At 54.7% G+C, this 20,852-nt stretch overlaps 1 protein-coding gene across 1 annotated transcript in view; it reads right to left on the bottom strand.

Annotated features, from left to right (window-relative positions):
* dnah2 (dynein, axonemal, heavy chain 2) overlaps positions 1–20,852 on the bottom strand; it is a 380,569-nt gene that overhangs the window by 14,128 nt on the left and 345,589 nt on the right. The window contains exons 70-71 of the mRNA XM_087982834.1: positions 12,806–12,956; positions 9,401–9,549 (exon numbers count right to left, since the gene is read on the bottom strand). Coding sequence (XP_087838960.1) covers positions 9,401–9,549; positions 12,806–12,956 — 300 coding nt within the window. The remainder of the gene's footprint in view (positions 1–9,400; positions 9,550–12,805; positions 12,957–20,852) is intronic.

Raw genomic sequence — 20,852 nt, 5'->3', positions numbered from 1 at the left:
CCATACCCCACCATTCCACAGTCACTGGGACATACCCCACCATTCCACAGACACTGTCACATACCCCACCATTCCACAGACACTGGGACATATCCCACCATTCCACAGACACTGGGACATACCCCACCATTCCACAGACACTGGGTCATACCCCACCATTCCACAGACACTGGGACATACCCCACCATTCCACAGACACTGGGACATACCCCACCATTCCACAGACACTGGAACATACCCCACCATTCCACAGTCACTGGGACATACCCCACCATTCCACAGACACTGGGCCATACCCCACCATTCCACAGAAACTGGGCCATACCCCACCATTCCACAGACACTGGGTCATACCACACCATTCCACAGACACTGGGACATACCCCACCATTCCACAGACACTGGGACATACCCCACCATTCCACAGACACTGGGACATACCCCACCATTCCACAGACACTGGGTCATACCCCACCATTCCACAGACACTGGGACATGCCCCACCATTCCACAGTCACTGGGACATGCCCCACCATTCCACAGACACTGGGACATGCCCCACCATTCCACAGTCACTGGGACATACCCCACCATTCCACAGTCACTGGGACATACCCCACCATTCCACAGACACTGGGACATGCCCCACCATTCCACAGACACTGGGACATACCCCACCATTCCACAGACACTGGGACATACCCCACCATTCCACAGACACTGGGACATACCCCACCATTCCACAGACAGGGGGTCATACCCCACCATTCCACAGACACTGGGTCATACCCCACCATTCCACAGACACTGGGACATACCCCACCATTCCACAGACACTGGGACATACCCCACCATTCCACAGACAGGGGGTCATACCCCACCATTCCACAGACACTGGGCCATAACCCACCATTCCACAGACACTGGGCCATACCCCACCATTCCACAGACACTGGGTCATACCCCACCATTCCACAGACACTGGGACATACCCCACCATTCCACAGACACTGGGCCATACCCCACCATTCCACAGACACTGGGCCATACCCCACCATTCCACAGACACTGGGACATACCCCACCATTCCACAGACACTGTCACATACCCCACCATTCCACAGACACTGGGCCATACCCCACCATTCCACTGACACTGGGCCATACCCCACCATTCCACAGACACTGGGACATACCCCACCATTCCACAGACACTGGGCCATATCCCACCATTCCACAGACACTGGGCCATACCCCACCATTCCACAGACACTGGGACATACCCCACCATTCCACAGACACTGGGCCATACCCCACCATTCCACTGACACTGGGCCATACCCCACCATTCCACAGACACTGGGTCATAGCCCACCATTCCACAGACACTGGGACATACCCCACCATTCCACTGACACTGGGCCATACCCCACCATTCCACAGACACTGGGCCATACCCCGCCATTCCACAGACACTGGGACATACCCCACCATTCCACAGACACTGGGTCATACCCCACCATTCCACAGATACTGGGACATACCCCACCATTCCACAGACACTGGGACATACCCCACCATTCCACAGACACTGGGCCATACCCCACCATTCCACAGACACTGGGCCATACCCCGCCATTCCACAGACACTGGGCCATACACCACCATTCCACAGACACTGGGCCATACCCCACCATTCCACAGACACTGGGACGTACCCCACCATTCCACAGACACTGGGTCATACCACACCATTCCACAGACACTGGGTCATACCACACCATTCCACAGACACTGGGTCATACAACACCATTCCACAGTCACTAGGACATACCCCACCATTCCACAGTCACTGGGACATACCCCACCATTCCACAGACACTGGGACATATCCCACCATTCCACAGACACTGGAACATACCCCACCATTCCACAGTCACTGGGACATACCCCACCATTCCACAGACACTGGGTCATACCACACCATTCCACAGACACTGGGACATACCACACCATTCTACAGACACTGGGCCATACCCCACCATTCCACAGACACTGGGTCATACCACACCATTCCACAGTCACTGGGACATACCCCACCATTCCACAGTCACTGGGACATACCCCACCATTCCACAGTCACTGGGACATACCCCACCATTCCACAGACACTGGGTCATACCACACCATTCCACAGTCACTGGGACATACCCCACCATTCCACAATCACTGGGACATACCCCACCATTCCACAGACACTGGGACATATCCCACCATTCCACAGACACTGGAACATACCCCACCATTCCACAGACACTGGGACATACCCCACCATTCCACAGTCACTGGGACATACCCCACCATTCCACAGACACTGGAACATACCCCACCATTCCACAGTCACTGGGACATACCCCACCATTCCACAGACACTGGAACATACCCCACCATTCCACAGACACTGGGACATACCCCACCATTCCACAGTCACTGGGACATACCGCACCATTCCACAGACACTGGAACATACCCCACCATTCCACAGACACTGGGACATACCCCACCATTCCACAGACACTGGGCCATACCCCACCATTCCACAGACACTGGGTCATACCCCACCATTCCACAGACACTGGGTCATACCACACCATTCCACAGTCACTGGGACATACCCCACCATTCCACAGTCACTGGGACATACCCCACCATTCCACAGACACTGGGCCATACCCCACCATTCCACAGACACTGGGTCATACCCCACCATTCCACAGACACTGGGTCATACCCCACCATTCCACAGACACTGGGCCATACCCCACCATTCCACAGTCACTGGGACATACCCCACCATTCCACAGACACTGTCACATACCCCACCATTCCACAGACACTGGGACATATCCCACCATTCCACAGACACTGGGACATACCCCACCATTCCACAGACACTGGGTCATACCCCACCATTCCACAGACACTGGGACATACCCCACCATTCCACAGACACTGGGACATACCCCACCATTCCACAGACACTGGAACATACCCCACCATTCCACAGTCACTGGGACATACCCCACCATTCCACAGACACTGGGCCATACCCCACCATTCCACAGAAACTGGGCCATACCCCACCATTCCACAGACACTGGGTCATACCACACCATTCCACAGACACTGGGACATACCACACCATTCCACAGACACTGGGTCATACCACACCATTCCACAGACACTGGGACATACCCCACCATTCCACAGACACTGGGACATACCCCACCATTCCACAGACACTGGGACATACCCCACCATTCCACAGACACTGGAACATACCCCACCATTCCACAGACACTGGAACATACCCCACCATTCCACAGACACTGGGACATACCCCACCATTCCACAGACACTGGGACATACCCCACCATTCCACAGACACTGGGACATACCCCACCATTCCACAGACACTGGAACATACCCCACCATTCCACAGTCACTGGGACATACCCCACCATTCCACAGACACTGGGCCATACCCCACCATTCCACAGAAACTGGGCCATACCCCACCATTCCACAGACACTGGGACATACCCCACCATTCCACAGACACTGGGACATACCCCACCATTCCACAGACACTGGGACATACCCCACCATTCCACAGACACTGGGACATACCCCACCATTCCACAGACACTGGAACATACCCCACCATTCCACAGACACTGGAACATACCCCACCATTCCACAGACACTGGGACATACCCCACCATTCCACAGACACTGGGACATACCCCACCATTCCACAGACACTGGAACATACCCCACCATTCCACAGTCACTGGGACATACCCCACCATTCCACAGACACTGGGCCATACCCCACCATTCCACAGAAACTGGGCCATACCCCACCATTCCACAGACACTGGGACATACCCCACCATTCCACAGACACTGGGTCATACCCTACCATTCCACAGACACTGTCACATACCACACCATTCAACAGTCACTGGGACATATCCCACCATTCCACAGACACTGTCACATACCCCACCATTCCACAGTCACTGGGACATATCCCACCATTCCACAGACACTGGAACATACCCCACCATTCCACAGACACTGTCACATACCCCACCATTCCACAGTCACTGGGACATATCCCACCATTCCACAGACACTGACACATACCCCACCATTCCACAGACACTGGGACATACCCCACCATTCCACAGACACTGGGACATACCCCACCATTCCACAGACACTGGGATATACCCCACCATTCCACAGACACTGGGTCATACCCCACCATTCCACAGACACTGGGTCATACCCCACCATTCCACAGACACTGGGTCATACCCCACCATTCCACAGACACTGGGTCATACCCCACCATTCCACAGACACTGGGTCATACCCCACCATTCCACAGACACTGGGTCATACCCCACCATTCCACAGACACTGGGACATACCCCACCATTCCACAGACACTGGGACATACCCAACCATTCCACAGACACTGGGTCATACCCCACCATTCCACAGACACTGGGTCATACACCACCATTCCACAGACACTGGGACATACCCCACCATTCCACAGACACTGGGACATACCCCACCATTCCACAGACACTGGGACATACACCACCATTCCACAGACACTGGGACATACCCCACCATTCCACAGACACTGGGCCATACCCCACCATTCCACAGACACTGGGACATACACCACCATTCCACAGACACTGGGCCATACCCCACCATTCCACAGACACTGGGACATACCCCACCATTCCACAGACACTGGGACATACCCCACCATTCCACAGACACTGGGACATACCCCACCATTCCACAGACACTGGGACATACACCACCATTCCACAGACACTGGGACATATCCCACCATTCCACAGACACTGGGACATATCCCACCATTCCACAGACACTGGGACATACACCACCATTCCACAGACACTGGGCCATACCCCACCATTCCACAGACACTGGGCCATACCCCACCATTCCACAGACACTGGGACATACACCACCATTCCACAGACACTGGGCCATACCCCACCATTCCACAGACACTGGGACATACCCCACCATTCCACAGACACTGGGACATACCCCACCATTCCACAGACACTGGGTCATACCCCACCATTCCACAGACACTGGGTCATACACCACCATTCCACAGACACTGGGACATACACCACCATTCCACAGACACTGGGACATACACCACCATTCCACAGACACTGGGTCATACACCACCATTCCACAGACACTGGGACATACCCCACCATTCCACAGACACTGGGACATACCCCACCATTCCACAGACACTGGGACATACCCCACCATTCCACAGACACTGGGTCATACCCCACCATTCCACAGACACTGGGTCATACACCACCATTCCACAGACACTGGGACATACCCCACCATTCCACAGACACTGGGACATACACCACCATTCCACAGACACTGGGACATACCCCACCATTCCACAGACACTGGGCCATACCCCACCATTCCACAGACACTGGGACATACACCACCATTCCACAGACACTGGGCCATACCCCACCATTCCACAGACACTGGGACATACCCCACCATTCCACAGACACTGGGTCATACCCCACCATTCCACAGACACTGGGTCATACACCACCATTCCACAGACACTGGGACATACACCACCATTCCACAGACACTGGGACATACCCCACCATTCCACAGACACTGGGTCATACACCACCATTCCACAGACACTGGGACATACCCCACCATTCCACAGACACTGGGACATACCCCACCATTCCACAGACACTGGGTCATACCCCACCATTCCACAGTCACTGGGACATACCCCACCATTCCACAGACACTGGGACATACCCCACCATTCCACAGACACTGGGTCATACACCACCATTCCACAGACACTGGGACATACCCCACCATTCCACAGACACTGGGTCATACCCCACCATTCCACAGACACTGGGACATACCCCACAATTCCACAGACACTGGGACATACCCCACCATTCCACAGACACTGTCACATACCCCACCATTCCACAGACACTGGGACATACCCCACCATTCCACAGACACTGGGTCATACACCACCATTCCACAGACAATGGGACATACACCACCATTCCACAGACACTGGGACATACCCCACCATTCCACAGACACTGGGTCATACCCCACCATTCCACAGACACTGGGCCATATCCCACCATTCCACAGACACTGGGTCATACCCCACCATTCCACAGACACTGGGACATACCCCACCATTCCACAGACACTGGGACATACCCCACCATTCCACAGACACTGTCACATACCCCACCATTCCACAGTCACTGGGCCATACCCCACCATTCCACAGACACTGGGTCATACACCACCATTCCACAGACACTGGGACATACACCACCATTCCACAGACACTGGGACATACCCCACCATTCCACAGACACTGGGCCATACCCCACCATTCCACAGACACTGGGACATACACCACCATTCCACAGACACTGGGCCATACCCCACCATTCCACAGACACTGGGTCATACACCACCATTCCACAGACACTGGGACATACACCACCATTCCACAGACACTGGGACATACCCCACCATTCCACAGACACTGAGCCATACCCCACCATTCCACAGACACTGGGACATACCCCACCATTCCACAGACACTGGGACATACCCAACCATTCCACAGACACTGGGTCATACCCCACCATTCCACAGTCACTGGGACATACCCCACCATTCCACAGTCACTGGGACATACCCCACCATTCCACAGATCCTGGGTCATACCCCACCATTCCACAGATCCTGGGTCATACCCCACCATTCCACAGACACTGGGTCATACCCCACCATTCCACAGATCCTGGGTCATACCCCACCATTCCACAGACACTGGGTCATACCCCACCATTCCACAGATCCTGGGTCATACCCGACCATTCCACAGACACTGGGTCATACCCCACCATTCCACAGATCCTGGGTCATACCCCACCATTCCACAGACACTGGGACATACCCCACCATTCCACAGACACTGGGCCATACCCCACCATTCCACAGACACTGGGACATACCCCACCATTCCACAGTCACTGGGACATACCCCACCATTCCAGAGACACTGGGCCATACCCCACCATTCCACAGACACTGGGTCATACCCCACCATTCCACAGTCACTGGGACATACCCCACCATTCCACAGACACTGGGTCATACCCCACCATTCCACAGACACTGGGACAAACCCCACCATTCCACAGTCACTGGGACATACCCCATCATTCCACAGTCACTGGGACATGCCCCACCATTCCACAGACACTGGGTCATACCCCACCATTCCACAGACACTGGGTCATACCCCACCATTCCACAGATACTGGGTCATACCCCACCATTCCACAGTCACTGGGACATACCCCACCATTCCACAGACACTGGGACATACCCCACCATTCCAGAGACACTGGGACATACCCCACCATTCCACAGACACTGGGACATACCCCACCATTCCACAGACACTGGGACATACCCCACCATTCCAGAGACACTGGGACATACCCTACCATTCCACAGACACTGGGACATACCCCACCATTCCACAGACACTGGGTCATACCCCACCATTCCACAGTCACTGGGACATACCCCACTATCCCACAGACACTGGGTCATACCCCACCATTCCACAGACACTGTCACATACCCCACCATTCCACAGACAATGGGACATACCCCACCATTCCACAGACACTGGGCCATACCCCACCATTCCACAGTCACTGGGACATACCCCACCATTCCAGAGACACTGGGACATACCCCACCATTCCACAGACACTGGGACATACCCCACCATTCCACAGACACTGGGACATACCCCACCATTCCACAGACACTGGGTCATACCCCACTATCCCACAGACACTGGGTCATACCCCACCATTCCACAGACACTGGGACATACCCCACCATTCCACAGACACTGGGCCATATCGCACTATCCCACAGACACTGGGACATACCCCACCATTCCACAGACACTGGGACATACCCCACCATTCCACTGACACTGGGACATACCCCACCATTCCACAGACACTGGGCCATATCCCACCATCCCACAGACACTGGGCCATATCCCACCATCCCACAGACACTGGGCCATACCCTACCATTCCACAGACACTGGGACATACCCCACCATTCATTTACTCCCCAGGCGACCCTCCCCCATGAATGTGCCCAGTATCCCAGATATGCCAAACTGATCCCTTGAAGATCAGGCCTCCCAGCCGGGGGGACGTATGCTCCTGTTTCTGATGGTCTTCATCCCCTTGGTCTTTGGGGTTTGGATGGTTATTGAGTAATAGAGTTATACAGCTCAGAAACAGACCCTTTGGTCCAACCAGTCCAAGCTGATCATAATCCCTAACTAAACTAGGCACTCAGATGCTTCCTGACTGGCTGTACCTTTTGACTCTGATCTCCAGCATCTGCAGTCCTCACCTTCTCCTAGTCCCACCTACCTGCTCCTGGCCCATGTCCCTCCAAACCTTTTATCTTCGTGTACTAATCCAAATATCTTTAAAATGTTGTCATTGAACCCACATTCACCACTTCCTCAGGAGATACATTCCACACACAAACCCCTCATGTCATTTTGAATCTCTCTCCTCTCACCTTAAAAATGTGCCCCCTAGCCTTGAAACCCCCCGTCCTCGAGAAAAAACAACTTCCATTAAAGTAAGGTTGTTTGTACTGTTGCCTGATTGGTGGGAAATGGTAGTCAGAACACAGGAATCAGTTGGCATCCACAACAAGAGAAAGATGTTTATTAATGTGAATGTGGACCACCCACAATGTGAAGGTTTGCTCAATTAAACTGCAGTCAGCCTTGATACTGCCTTCTCTGTTCTGTGTGTCTGTGTGTGTGTGCCTGTGTGTGTCTCTGTGTCTGTGTGTGTGTCTGTCTGTCTTTGTGTGTGTTTGTGTGTCTGTGTATGTGTTTGTGTGTCTGTGTCTTTGTCTCTGTGTGTGTCTCTGTCTCTGTCTGTGTGTGTGTCTGTGCATGTGTGTATCTGTGCTTGTATGTGTCTGTGTCTGTGTATATGTCTGTTTGTGTGTATGTGTGTCTGTGTATTTGTGTGTATGTGTGTCGTGTGTGTTTGTGTGTCTGTGTCTGTGTGTGTGTCTGTGTCTGTGTGTGTTTGTCTGTGTGTATATTTGTCTATGTGTGTGTGTCTGTGTGTGTGTTTGTGTGCACCAACCTGCACTTTAACAGCAAAGTTGACGATAGTGGTCTTGGAAGAGATTTCTGGGGGATAGTGTGGATTAGACAACTTTGTAGCGATATAGAATCGAAATGCTGTGTTGTACTCAATCTCCTTGTCACCTAGTTTGATCACGAGTCGCCCACCTGTAAAAGAGAAGGTGCAGTTTGTGTAAGTACCACACCCACCACACTGACGGAGAAACTGCAGAATTACATTCTTAGCATTCTTCCTCATTTTTCTCCATGTCCATTACACTCTGCAATCTGCCAAACTCGCCCACGTCACCATTCTACATGCTCGACTGAAGAGTTTCATCTGACTAGCAGCCTTGGAAGGAGAGACACACAGCCAAGTGCAATCCTAGACTCATCACAATTCCTACACAATTCACACTATCCATCAGGAATCAATCAACTAGGGAATCCTTGCAGATCTGTCACTCTGCCTGGATATAGGGATGATTGTAACTCTCCCAGAGGCTGGATCAGCTGAATCCACACTGTAATCCCTGCAAATCTGTCACTGTGGAGAAAGTGAGGACTGCAGATGCTGGAGATCAGAGCTGAAAATGTGTTGCTGGAAAAGCGCAGCAGGTCAGGCAGCATCCAAGGAACAGGAGAATCGATGTTTCGGGCATAAGCCCTTCTTCAGGAATGAGGAAAGTGTGTCCAGCAGGCTAAGATAAAAGGTAGGGAGGAGGGACTTGGGGGAGGGGCGTTGGGAATGCGATAGGTGGAAGGAGGTTAAGGTGAGGGTGATAGGCCGGAGTGGGGTGGGGGCGGAGAGGTCAGGAAGAAGATTGCAGGTTAGGAAGGTGGTGCTGAGTTTGAGGGTTGGGACTGAGACAAGGTGGGAGGAGGGGAAATGAGGAAACTGGAGAAATCTGAGTTCATCCCTTGTGGTTGGAGGGTTCCTAGGCGGAAGATGAGGCGCTCTTCCTCCAGCCGTCGTGTTGTTATGGTCTGGCGATGGAGGAGTCCAAGGACCTGCATACCCTTGGTGGAGTGGGAGGGGGAGTTGAAGTGTTGAGCCACGGGGGTGTTGGGTTGGTTGGTCCAGGTGTCCCAGAGGTGTTCTCTGAAACGCTCCGCAAGTAGGCGGCCTGTCTCCCCAATATAGAGGAGGACACATCGGGTGCAGTGGATGCAGTAAATGATGTGTGTGGAGGTGCAGGTGAATTTGTGGCGGATATGGAAGGATCCCTTGGGGCCTTGTAGGGAAGTAAGGGGGGAGGTGTGGGCGCAAGTTTTGCATTTCTTGCGTTTGCAGGGGAAGGTGCCGGGAGTGGAGGTTAGGTTGGTGGGGGGGGTGTGGACCTGACAAGGGAATCATGGAGAGAGTGGTCTTTTCGGAATGCTGATGGGGTGGGAGGGAGGGAAATATATCCCTGGTGGTGGGTTCCGTTTGGAGGTGGCGGAAATGACGGTGGATGATACGTTGTACATGGAGGTTGGTGGGGTGGTAGGTGAGGACCAGTGGGGTTCTGTCCTGGTGGCGGTTGGAGGGGCAGGGCTCAAGGGCGGAGGAACAGGAAGTGGAGGAGATGCGGTGGAGGGCATCGTCGACCATGCCTGGGGGGAAATTGTGGTCTTTGAAGAAGGAGGCCATCTGGGTTGTACGGAATTGGAACTGGTCCTCCTGGGAGCAGATGCGGCGGAGACAAAGGAATTGGGAAAATGGGATGGCGTACTTACAGGGGTCAGAGTGGGAGGAGGTGTAGTCGAGGTAGCTGTGGGAGTCGGTCGGTTTATAGTAAATGTCCGTGTTGATTCAGTTATAGTAAATGTCCGATGTGTCCTCCTCTATTTTGGAGAGACAGGCCGCCTACTTGCAGAACGTTTCAGAGAACACCTCTGGGACACCCGCACCAACCAACCCAACACCCCCGTGGCTCAACACTTCAATTCCCCCTCCCACTCCACCAAGGACATGCAGGTCCTTGGACTCCTCCATCGCCAGACCATAGCAACACGACGGCTGGAGGAAGAGCGCCTCATCTTCCGCCTAGGAACCCTCCAACCACAAGGGATGAACTCAGATTTCTCCAGTTTCCTCATTTCCCCTACTCCCATCTTGTCTCAGTCCCAACCCTCGAACTCAGCACCGCCTTCCTAACCTGCAATCTTCTTCCTGACCTCTCCACCCCCACCCCCACTCTGGCCTATCACCCTCACCTTAACCTCCTTCCACCTATCGCATTCCCAACGCCCCTCCCCCATGTCCCTCCTCCCTACCTTTTATCTTAGCCTGCTTGGCACACTCTCCTCATTCCTGAAGAAGGGCCCATGCCCGAAACGTCAATTCTCCTGCTCCTTGGATGCTGCCTGACCTGCTGCGCTTTTCCAGCAACACATTTTCAGATCTGTCACTGTGCCTGGATCCAGGGAGGGTTGTAACTCTCACTCCCAGAGGCTGGATCAGCTGAGTCCTCACTGTAATGACCCCAGGCGATGGTACTACTGGATAAGTCAGATCCCAGAATGAACTTCTAGCTTGGTAGATTTATTTTTGTTAATGCAGTGTTTATTCACATGAGGCTGCAGAAGTTCTTTAACAACTGAACATATGTTTAATACACAAAAGAACAGAAATAAAGGAACCAAGCAGTATTGATACCGAAAAACACCTTAACGCAAACAGCAAAGTCATGTTTCAAAATGTTTTCCGACAATAACCATTCAAACCTCAGTTATTATACTGATACTCGGGAACTCTAATATTCTACTGAACTGATTTCTTCCAGTGTCTAATCCATGGACTGCAGAGATAACTTTACCATTGCTTTGTGGGCATGAATCTTTCTCAATTCTGGGGGCTCACATCTCATGAGGACCTCCGTACAAGCTCTCCTTGGTTTGGAAACTTCCAAGACTAGAAAGCATTGCAGCTGAAGTGACTGGCTTCCCTGAACTGAACTGTCCTCCTGTTTCTCCTCAAACAAACGGAAAAGGGAATGATTCTGCTCCAAAGTCAAAACAGAATTCATGGCTTTATTCTGTTGTCTCTGTCTGTCATGAACTCAACTGTATAAACATCTTATCCATTCATACTACTGGCACTTGACTGTACTCACCTTAGTGATAATTCTCTGACCTTTTAAAACAAGGAACATCACAGAGCTGATCAAATCCCTCAATCTTAAAATTCCAGCTTTCATTAATGATAATAATGGTGACAATACAGGGCAGGGAATCAAATCTGGAAGCCTCTCTCTGTTCCTCAATTCACCCCATGGGGACATTTTAAAATTGGTTCATTCATTCTGACTTAGAAACACAAGTGGTACATCACGTCATGTTTAGTGTTTAGTCCTTCAGTCCCTCTCCAAATCTTGCTGAGTTGGTGCACTGAGCAGGAAACCCGACGTTGGTTGTAGCTGGGATTCCCGAAGACACTTACCAGCCTTACTGACAGATTTATTGAGAATGGGGGAGAGTGATGGATCCAACTCTTCATGAACATTCTGGAGTAAGACAGGAGATCCAAACTGCACACCCTTCTCCAGCACACGCATGTAATCAGTCATCTGAAAATCTATCACTTTCAGTCCCTGCAGAAAAATAATCACACGGAGGTCAGTCTGGCAGGAATGTTTTCTCGAGCTGCTCAATAAAATGGTTTTGTTTTCGGGGGTTACAGGACACTGTACCACCCTCAGTCCCAAGGGTTTGACATGCAGCTGAAGCTAGCTCAAACCTGTCAAAACAAACCAGTACGACACAGTGGGGTTCCAAGCCCAATCTGATCGCAGTGACGTGAAAAGTTTGATAAGCTGGGGATGTTTCCATTAGAACGGAGAAGGATGAGGAGTGACTTAATTGAGGTGTACAACATATTAAGGGACACAGATAGATGGGACAGAGAAGATCAGTTGTCCCTAGGAGAGCGGTCAATAACCCGAATTAAGGTGATTCAGAGAAGGATGAGAGGGGCAATGGGAAGGGTGTTGGAAGGTTAGAGGGGTCATGGGAAGGGTGGTGGAAGGTTAGAGGGGACATGGGAAGGGGGGTGGAAGGTTAGAGGGGACATGGGAAGGGTGTTGGAAGGTTAGAGGGGTCATGGGAAGGGTGGTGGAAGGTTAGAGGGGACATGGGAAGGGGGGTGGAAGGTTAGAGGGGACATGGGAAGGGTGTTGGAAGGTTAGAGGGGTCATGGGAAGGGTGGGTGGAAGGTTAGAGGGGACATGGGAAGGGTAGTGGAAGGTTAGAGGGGACATGGGAAGGGTGTTGGAAGGTTAGAGGGGACATGGGAAGGGTAGTGGAAGGTTAGAGGGAACATGGGAAGGGTAGTGGAAGGTTAGAGGGGACATGGGAAGGGTGGTGGAAGGTTAGAGGGGTCATGGGAAGGGTGGTGGAAGGTTAGAGCGGACATGGGAAGGGTAGTGGAAGGTTAGAGGGGACATGGGAAGGGGAGTGGAAGGTTAGAGGGGACATGGGAAGGGTGGTGGAAGGTTAGAGGGGACATGGGAAGGGTGGTGGAACGTTAGAGGGGACATGGGAAGGGTGGTGGAAGGTTAGAGGGGTCATGGGAAGGGTGGTGGAAGGTTAGAGGGGACATGGGAAGGGTAGTGAAAGGTTAGAGGGGACATGGGAAGGGGAGTGGAAGGTTAGAGGAGTCATGGGAAGGGGAGTGGAAGGTTAGAGGAGACATGGGAAGGGTGGTGGAAGGTTAGAGGGGTCATGGGAAGGGTAGTGGAAGGTTAGAGGGGACATGGGAAGGGGAGTGGAAGGTTAGAGGAGTCATGGGAAGGGTGGTGGAAGGTTAGAGGGGTCATGGGAAGGGTGGTGGAAGGTTAGAGGGGTCATGGGAAGGGTGGTGGAAGGTTAGAGGGGACATGGGAAGGGGAGTGGAGGGTTAGAGGGGACATGGGAAGGGTGGTGGAAGGTTAGAGGGGTCATGGGAAGGGTGGTGGAAGGTTAGAGGGGACATGGGAAGGGGAGTGGAAGGTTAGAGGGGACATGGGAAGGGTGGTGGAAGGTTAGAGGGGACATGGGAAGGGTGGTGGAAGGTTAGAGGGGACATGGGAAGGGGAGTGGAGGGTTAGAGGGGTCATGGGAAGGGGGTGGAAGGTTAGAGGGGACATGGGAAGGGTGGTGGAAGGTTAGAGGGGACATGGGAAGGGGGTGGAAGGTTAGAGGGGTCATGGGAAGGGTGGTGGAAGGTTAAAGGGGACATGGGAAGGGTGGTGGAAGGTTAGAGGGGACATGGGAAGGGTGGTGGAAGGTTAGAGGGGTCATGGGAAGGGGGAAGGAAGGTTAGAGGGGTCATGGGAGGGGGTGGAAGGTTAGAGGGGACATGGGAAGGGGGGGAAGGTTAGAGGGGACATGGGAAGGAGGGGGAAGGTTAGAGGGGACATGGGAAGGATGGTGGAAGGTTAGAGGGGACATGGGAAGGGGGTAGAAGGTTAGGGGGACATGGGAAGGGGAGTGGAAGGTTAGAGGGGACATGGGAAGGGGAGTGGAAGGTTAGAGGGGACATGGGAAGGGGGTAGAAGGTTAGAGGGGACATGGGAAGGGGAGTGGAAGGTTAGAGGGGACATGGGAAGGGGGTTGGAAGGTTAGAGGGGACATGGGAAGGGGGCTGGAAGGTTAGAGGGGACATGGGAAGGGTGTTGGAAGGTTGGAGGGATCATGGGAAGGGGGCAAGGTTAGAGGGGACATGGGAAGGGGGGTGGAAGGTTAGAGGGGACATGGGAAGCGGGGTGGAAGGTTAGAGGGGACATGGGAAGGGGGTAGAAGGTTAGAGGGGACATGGGAAGGGGAGTGGAAGGTTAGAAGGGACATGGGAAGGATGGTGGAAGGTTAGAGGGGTCATGGGAAGGGGGAAGGAAGGTTAGAGGGATCATGGGAAGGATGGTGGAAGGTTAGAGGGGACATCGGAAGGATGGTGGAAGGTTAGAGGGGACATGGGAAGGGGGTAGAAGGTTAGAGGGGACATGGGAAGAGGAGTGGAAGGTTAGAGGGGACATGGGAAGGGTGGTGGAAGGTTAGAGGGGACATGGGAAGGATGGTGGCAGGTTAGAGGGGACATGGGAAGGGGGTAGAAGGTTAGAGGGGACATGGGAAGGGGAGTGGAAGGTTAGAGGGGACATGGGAAGGGTGGTGGAAGGTTAGAGGGGACATGGGAAGGGGGGTGGAAGGTTAGAGGGGACATGGGAAGGGGGCTGGAAGGTTAGAGGGGACATGGGAAGGGCGGTGGAAGGTTGGAGGGATCCTGGGAAGGGGGCAAGGTTAGAGGGGACATGGGAAGGGGGGTGGAAGAGGTGAGGGGACATGGAAAGGGGGCTGGAAGGTTAGAGGGGACATGGGAAGGGTGGTGGAAGGTTAGAGGGGACATGGGAAGGGTGGTGGAAGAGGGGAGGGGTCATGGGAAGGGGGGTGGAAGGTTAGAGGGGACATGGGAAGCGGGGTGGAAGCTCACAGGGGACATGGGAAGGGGGGTGGAAGATTAGAGGGGACATGGGAAGGGGTTAGAAGGTTAGAGGGGACATGGGAAGGGGTTGGAAGATTAGAGGGGACATGGGAAGGGGGGGAAGGTTAGAGGGGACATGGGAAGGGGGATAGAAGAGGGGAGGGGACATGGGAAGCGGGGTGGAAGGTAAGAGGGGTCATGGGAAGGGGGTGGAAGGTTGGAGGGGACATGGAAAGGGGGGTGGAAGAGGGTAGGGGACATGGAAAGGGGGGTGGAAGGTTAGAGCAGACATGGGAAGCCAGGTGGAAGGTCACAGGGGACATGGGAAGGGGGGTGGAAGATTAGAGGGGACATGGGAAGGGGTTGGAAGGTTAGAGGGGATATGGGAAGAGGGGTGGAAGAGGGGAGGGGACATGGGAAGGGGGGTGGAAGATTAGAGGGGACATGGGAAGGGGTTGGAAGGTTAGAGGGGATATGGGAAAGGGGGTGGAAGATGGGAGGGGACATGGGAAGTGGGGTGGAAGAGGGGAGGGGACATGGGAAGTGGGGTGGAAGGTTAGAGGGGACATGGGAAGGGGGGTGGAAGAGGGGAGGGGACATGGGAAGGGGGTGGAAGGTCACAGGGGACCTGGGAAGGGGGAGGTGAAGGTTAGAGGGGACATTGGAAGGGGGAGAATGTTAGACAGGTCATGGGAAGGGGGAGGTGAAGGTTAGAGGGGACATGGGAAAGGGGGGAAGGTTAGAGGGATCATGGGAAGGGGGTGGAAGGTTAGAGGGATCATGGGAAGGGGGTGGAAGGTTAGAGGGACATGGGAAGGGGGGGTGGAAGGTCACAGGTGACATGGGAAGGGGGGGTAGAAGGTCACAGGGGACATGGGAAGGGGGGGCGGAAGGTTAGAGGGGACATGGGAAGGGGGGGGGAAGGTTAGAGGGGACATGGGAAGGGGGGTGGAAGGTTAGAGGGGACATGGGAAGGGTGGTAGAAAGTTAGAGGGGACATGGGAAGGGGGGTGGAAGGTTAGAGGGGACATGGGAAGGGGGGTGGAAGGTTAGAGGAGACATGGGAAGGGGGATGGAAGGTTAGAGGGGTCATGGGAGAGGGGTGGAAGGTTAGAGGGGACATGGGAAGGGGGGTGGAAGGTTAGAGGGGACATGGGAAGGGGGATGGAAGGTTAGAGGGGTCATGGGAGAGGGGTGGAAGGTTAGAGGGGTCATGGGCCGGGGGGTGGAAGGTTAGAGGGGCCATGGGAAGGGGGTGGAAGGTTAGAGGGGCCATGGGAAGGATGGTGGAAGGTGAGAGGGGACATGGGAAGGATGGTGGAAGTTTAGAGGGGACATGGGAAGGATGGTGGAAGGTTAGAGGGGTCATGGGAAGGGGATGAAGGTTAGAGGGGTCATGGAAAGGGGGTAGAAGGTTAGAGGGGACATGGGAAGGGTGGTGGAAGGTTAGAGGGGTCATGGGAAGGGGATGAAGGTTAGAGGGGTCATGGGAAGGGTGGTGGAAGGTTAGAGGGGACATGGGAAGGGGGGTCGAAGGTTAGAGGGGACATGGGAAGGGGGCTGGAAGGTTAGAGGGGACATGGGAAGGGCGGTGGAAGGTTGGAGGGATCATGGGAAGGGGGCAAGGTTAGAGGGGACATGGGAAGGGGGGTGGAAGAGGTGAGGGGACATGGGAAGGGTGGTGGAAGAGGGGAGGGGACATGAGAAGGGGGGTGGAAGGTTAGAGGGGACATGGGAAGCGGGGTGGAAGGTCACAGGGGACATGGGAAGGGGGGTGGAAGATTAGAGGGGACATGGGAAGGGGTTGGAAGGTTAGAGGGGACATGGGAAGGGGGGTGGAAGATTAGAGGGGACATGGGAAGGGGGGGAAGGTTAGACGGGACATGGGAAGGGGGATAGAAGAGGGGAGGGGACATGGGAAGCGGGGTGGAAGGTAAGAGGGGACATGGGAAGGGGGGGGGAAGGTTAGAGGGGACATGGGAAAGGGGGGAAGGTTAGAGGGATCATGGGAAGGGGGTGGAAGGTTAGAGGGACATGGGAAGGGGGGGTGGAAGGTCACAGGGGACATGGGAAGGGGGGGTAGAAGGTCACTGGGGACATGGGAAGGGGGGGCGGAAGGTTAGAGGGGACATGGGAAGGGGGGGGGAAGGTCACAGGGGACATGGGAAGGGGGGTGGAAGATTAGAGGGGACATGGGAAGGGGTTGGAAGGTTAGAGGGGACATGGGAAGGGTGGTGGAAGGTTAGAGGGGTCATGGGAAGGGGATGAAGGTTAGAGGGGTCATGGGAAGGGTGGTGGAAGGTTAGAGGGGACATGGGAAGGGGGGTCGAAGGTTAGAGGGGACATGGGAAGGGGGCTGGAAGGTTAGAGGGGACATGGGAAGGGCGGTGGAAGGTTGGAGGGATCATGGGAAGGGGGCAAGGTTAGAGGGGACATGGGAAGGGGGGTGGAAGAGGTGAGGGGACATGGGAAGGGTGGTGGAAGAGGGGAGGGGACATGAGAAGGGGGGTGGAAGGTTAGAGGGGACATGGGAAGCGGGGTGGAAGGTCACAGGGGACATGGGAAGGGGGGTGGAAGATTAGAGGGGACATGGGAAGGGGTTGGAAGGTTAGAGGGGACATGGGAAGGGGGGTGGAAGATTAGAGGGGACATGGGAAGGGGGGGAAGGTTAGAGGGGACATGGGAAGGGGGATAGAAGAGGGGAGGGGACATGGGAAGCGGGGTGGAAGGTAAGAGGGGACATGGGAAGGGGGGGGGGAAGGTTAGAGGGGACATGGGAAAGGGGGGAAGGTTAGAGGGATCATGGGAAGGGGGTGGAAGGTTAGAGGGACATGGGAAGGGGGGGTGGAAGGTCACAGGGGACATGGGAAGGGGGGGTAGAAGGTCACTGGGGACATGGGAAGGGGGGGCGGAAGGTTAGAGGTGACATGGGAAGGGGGGGGGAAGGTCACAGGGGACATGGGAAGGGGGGTGGAAGATTAGAGGGGACATGGGAAGGGGTTGGAAGGTTAGAGGGGACATGGGAAGGGGGGTGGAAGATTAGAGGGGACATGGGAAGGGAGGGAAGGTTAGAGGGGACATGGGAAGGGGGATAGAAGAGGGGAGGGGACATGGGAAGCGGGGTGGAAGGTAAGAGGGGACATGGGAAGGGGGGAAGGTTGGAGGGATTATGGGAAGGGTGGTGAAAGGTTAGAGGGGACATGGGAAGGGTGGTAGAAGGTTAGAGGGGATATGGGAAGGGGGGTGGAAGGTTAGAGGGGTTATGGGAAGGGGGGTGGAAGAGGGGAGGGAAATGGGAAGGGGGGTGGAAGATTAGAGGGGACATGGGAAGGGGTTGGAAGGTTAGAGGGGATATGGGAAAGGGGGTGGAAGGTTAGAGGGGACATGGGAAGGGGGGTGGAAGAGGGGAGGGGACATGGGAAGGGGGTGGAAGGTCACAGGGGACCTGGGAAGGGTGGTGGAAGGTTAGAGGGGACATTGGAAGGGGGGGAATGTTAGACAGGTCATGGGAAGGGGGAGGTGAAGGTTAGAGGGGACATGGGAAAGGGGGGAAGGTTAGAGCGATCATGGGAAGGGGGTGGAAGGTTAGAGGGACATGGGAAGGGGGGGTGGAAGGTTACAGGGGTCATGGGAAGGGGGAAGGAAGGTTAGAGGGATCATGGGAAGGGTGGTGAAAGGTTAGAGGGGACATGGGAAGGGTGGTAGAAGGTTAGAGGGGACATGGGAAGGGGGGTGGAAGGTTAGAGGGGTCATGGGAAGGGGGATGGAAGGTTAGAGGCGTCATGGGAGGGGGGTGGAAGGTTAGAGGGGACATGGGAAGGGGGGGGAAGGTTAGAGGGGTCATGGGAAGGGTGGTGAAAGGTTAGAGGGGTCATGGGAAGGGGGTTTGAAGGTTAGAGGGGCAATGGGAAGGGGGTGGAAGGTTAGAGGGGACATGGGAAGGATGGTGGAAGGTTAGAGGGGACATGGGAAGGGGGTTGGAAGGTTAGAGGGGACATGGGAAGGGGGTTGGAAGGTTAGAGGGGACATGGGAAGAGGGTTGGAAGGTTAGAGGGGACATGAGAAGGGGTGGAAGGTTAGAGGGGTCATGGGAAGGGGGGGAAGGTTAGAGGGGACATGGGAAGGGGGATAGAAGAGGGGAGGGGACATGGGAAGCGGGGTGGAAGGTAAGAGGGGACATGGGAAGGGGGGGGAAGGTTAGAGGGGTCATGGGAAGGGTGGTGAAAGGTTAGAGGGGTCATGGGAAGGGGGTTTGAAGGTTAGAGGGGCAATAGGAAGGGGGTGGAAGGTTAGAGGGGACATGGGAAGGATGGTGGAAGGTTAGAGGGGACATGGGAACGGGGTTGGAAGGTTAGAGGGGACATGGGAAGGGGGTTGGAAGGTTAGAGGGGACATGGGAAGGGGGTTGGAAGGTTAGAGGGGTCATGGAAAGGGGGTAGAAGGTTAGAGGGGACATGGGAAGCCAGGTGGAAGGTCACAGGGGACATGGGAAGGGGGTGGAAGATTAGAGAGGACATGGGATGGGGTTGGAAGGTTAGAGGGGATATGGGAAGGGGGGTGGAAGGTTAGAGGGGTTATGGGAAGGGGGGTGGAAGAGGGGAGGGGACATGGGAAGGGGGGTGGAAGATTAGAGGGGACATGGGAAGGGGTTGGAAGGTTAGAGGGGATATGGGAAAGGGGGTGGAAGGTTAGAGGGGACATGGGAAGGGGGGTGGAAGAGGGGAGGGGACATGGGAAGGGGGTGGAAGGTCACAGGGGACCTGGGAAGGGTGGTGGAAGGTTAGAGGGGACATTGGAAGGGGGAGAATGTTAGACAGGTCATGGGAAGGGGGAGGTGAAGGTTAGAGGGGACATGGGAAAGGGGGGAAGGTTAGAGGGATCATGGGAAGGGGGTGGAAGGTTAGAGGGACATGGGAAGGGGGGGTGGAAGGTCACAGGGGACATGGGAAGGGGGGGTAGAAGGTCACTGGGGACATGGGAAGGGGGGGCGGAAGGTTAGAGGGGACATGGGAAGGGGGGGGAAGGTTAGAGGGGA

Source organism: Chiloscyllium plagiosum, unplaced genomic scaffold (genome assembly GCF_037043375.1).
Source record: "Chiloscyllium plagiosum isolate Xiang-an unplaced genomic scaffold, Cpla_swu_hap1 HiC_scaffold_44, whole genome shotgun sequence".
NCBI lineage: Eukaryota > Metazoa > Chordata > Chondrichthyes > Orectolobiformes > Hemiscylliidae > Chiloscyllium > Chiloscyllium plagiosum.
The sequence above is the reverse complement of the archived record's forward strand: the minus strand, read 5'-3'. Positions and strand labels throughout refer to the sequence as shown.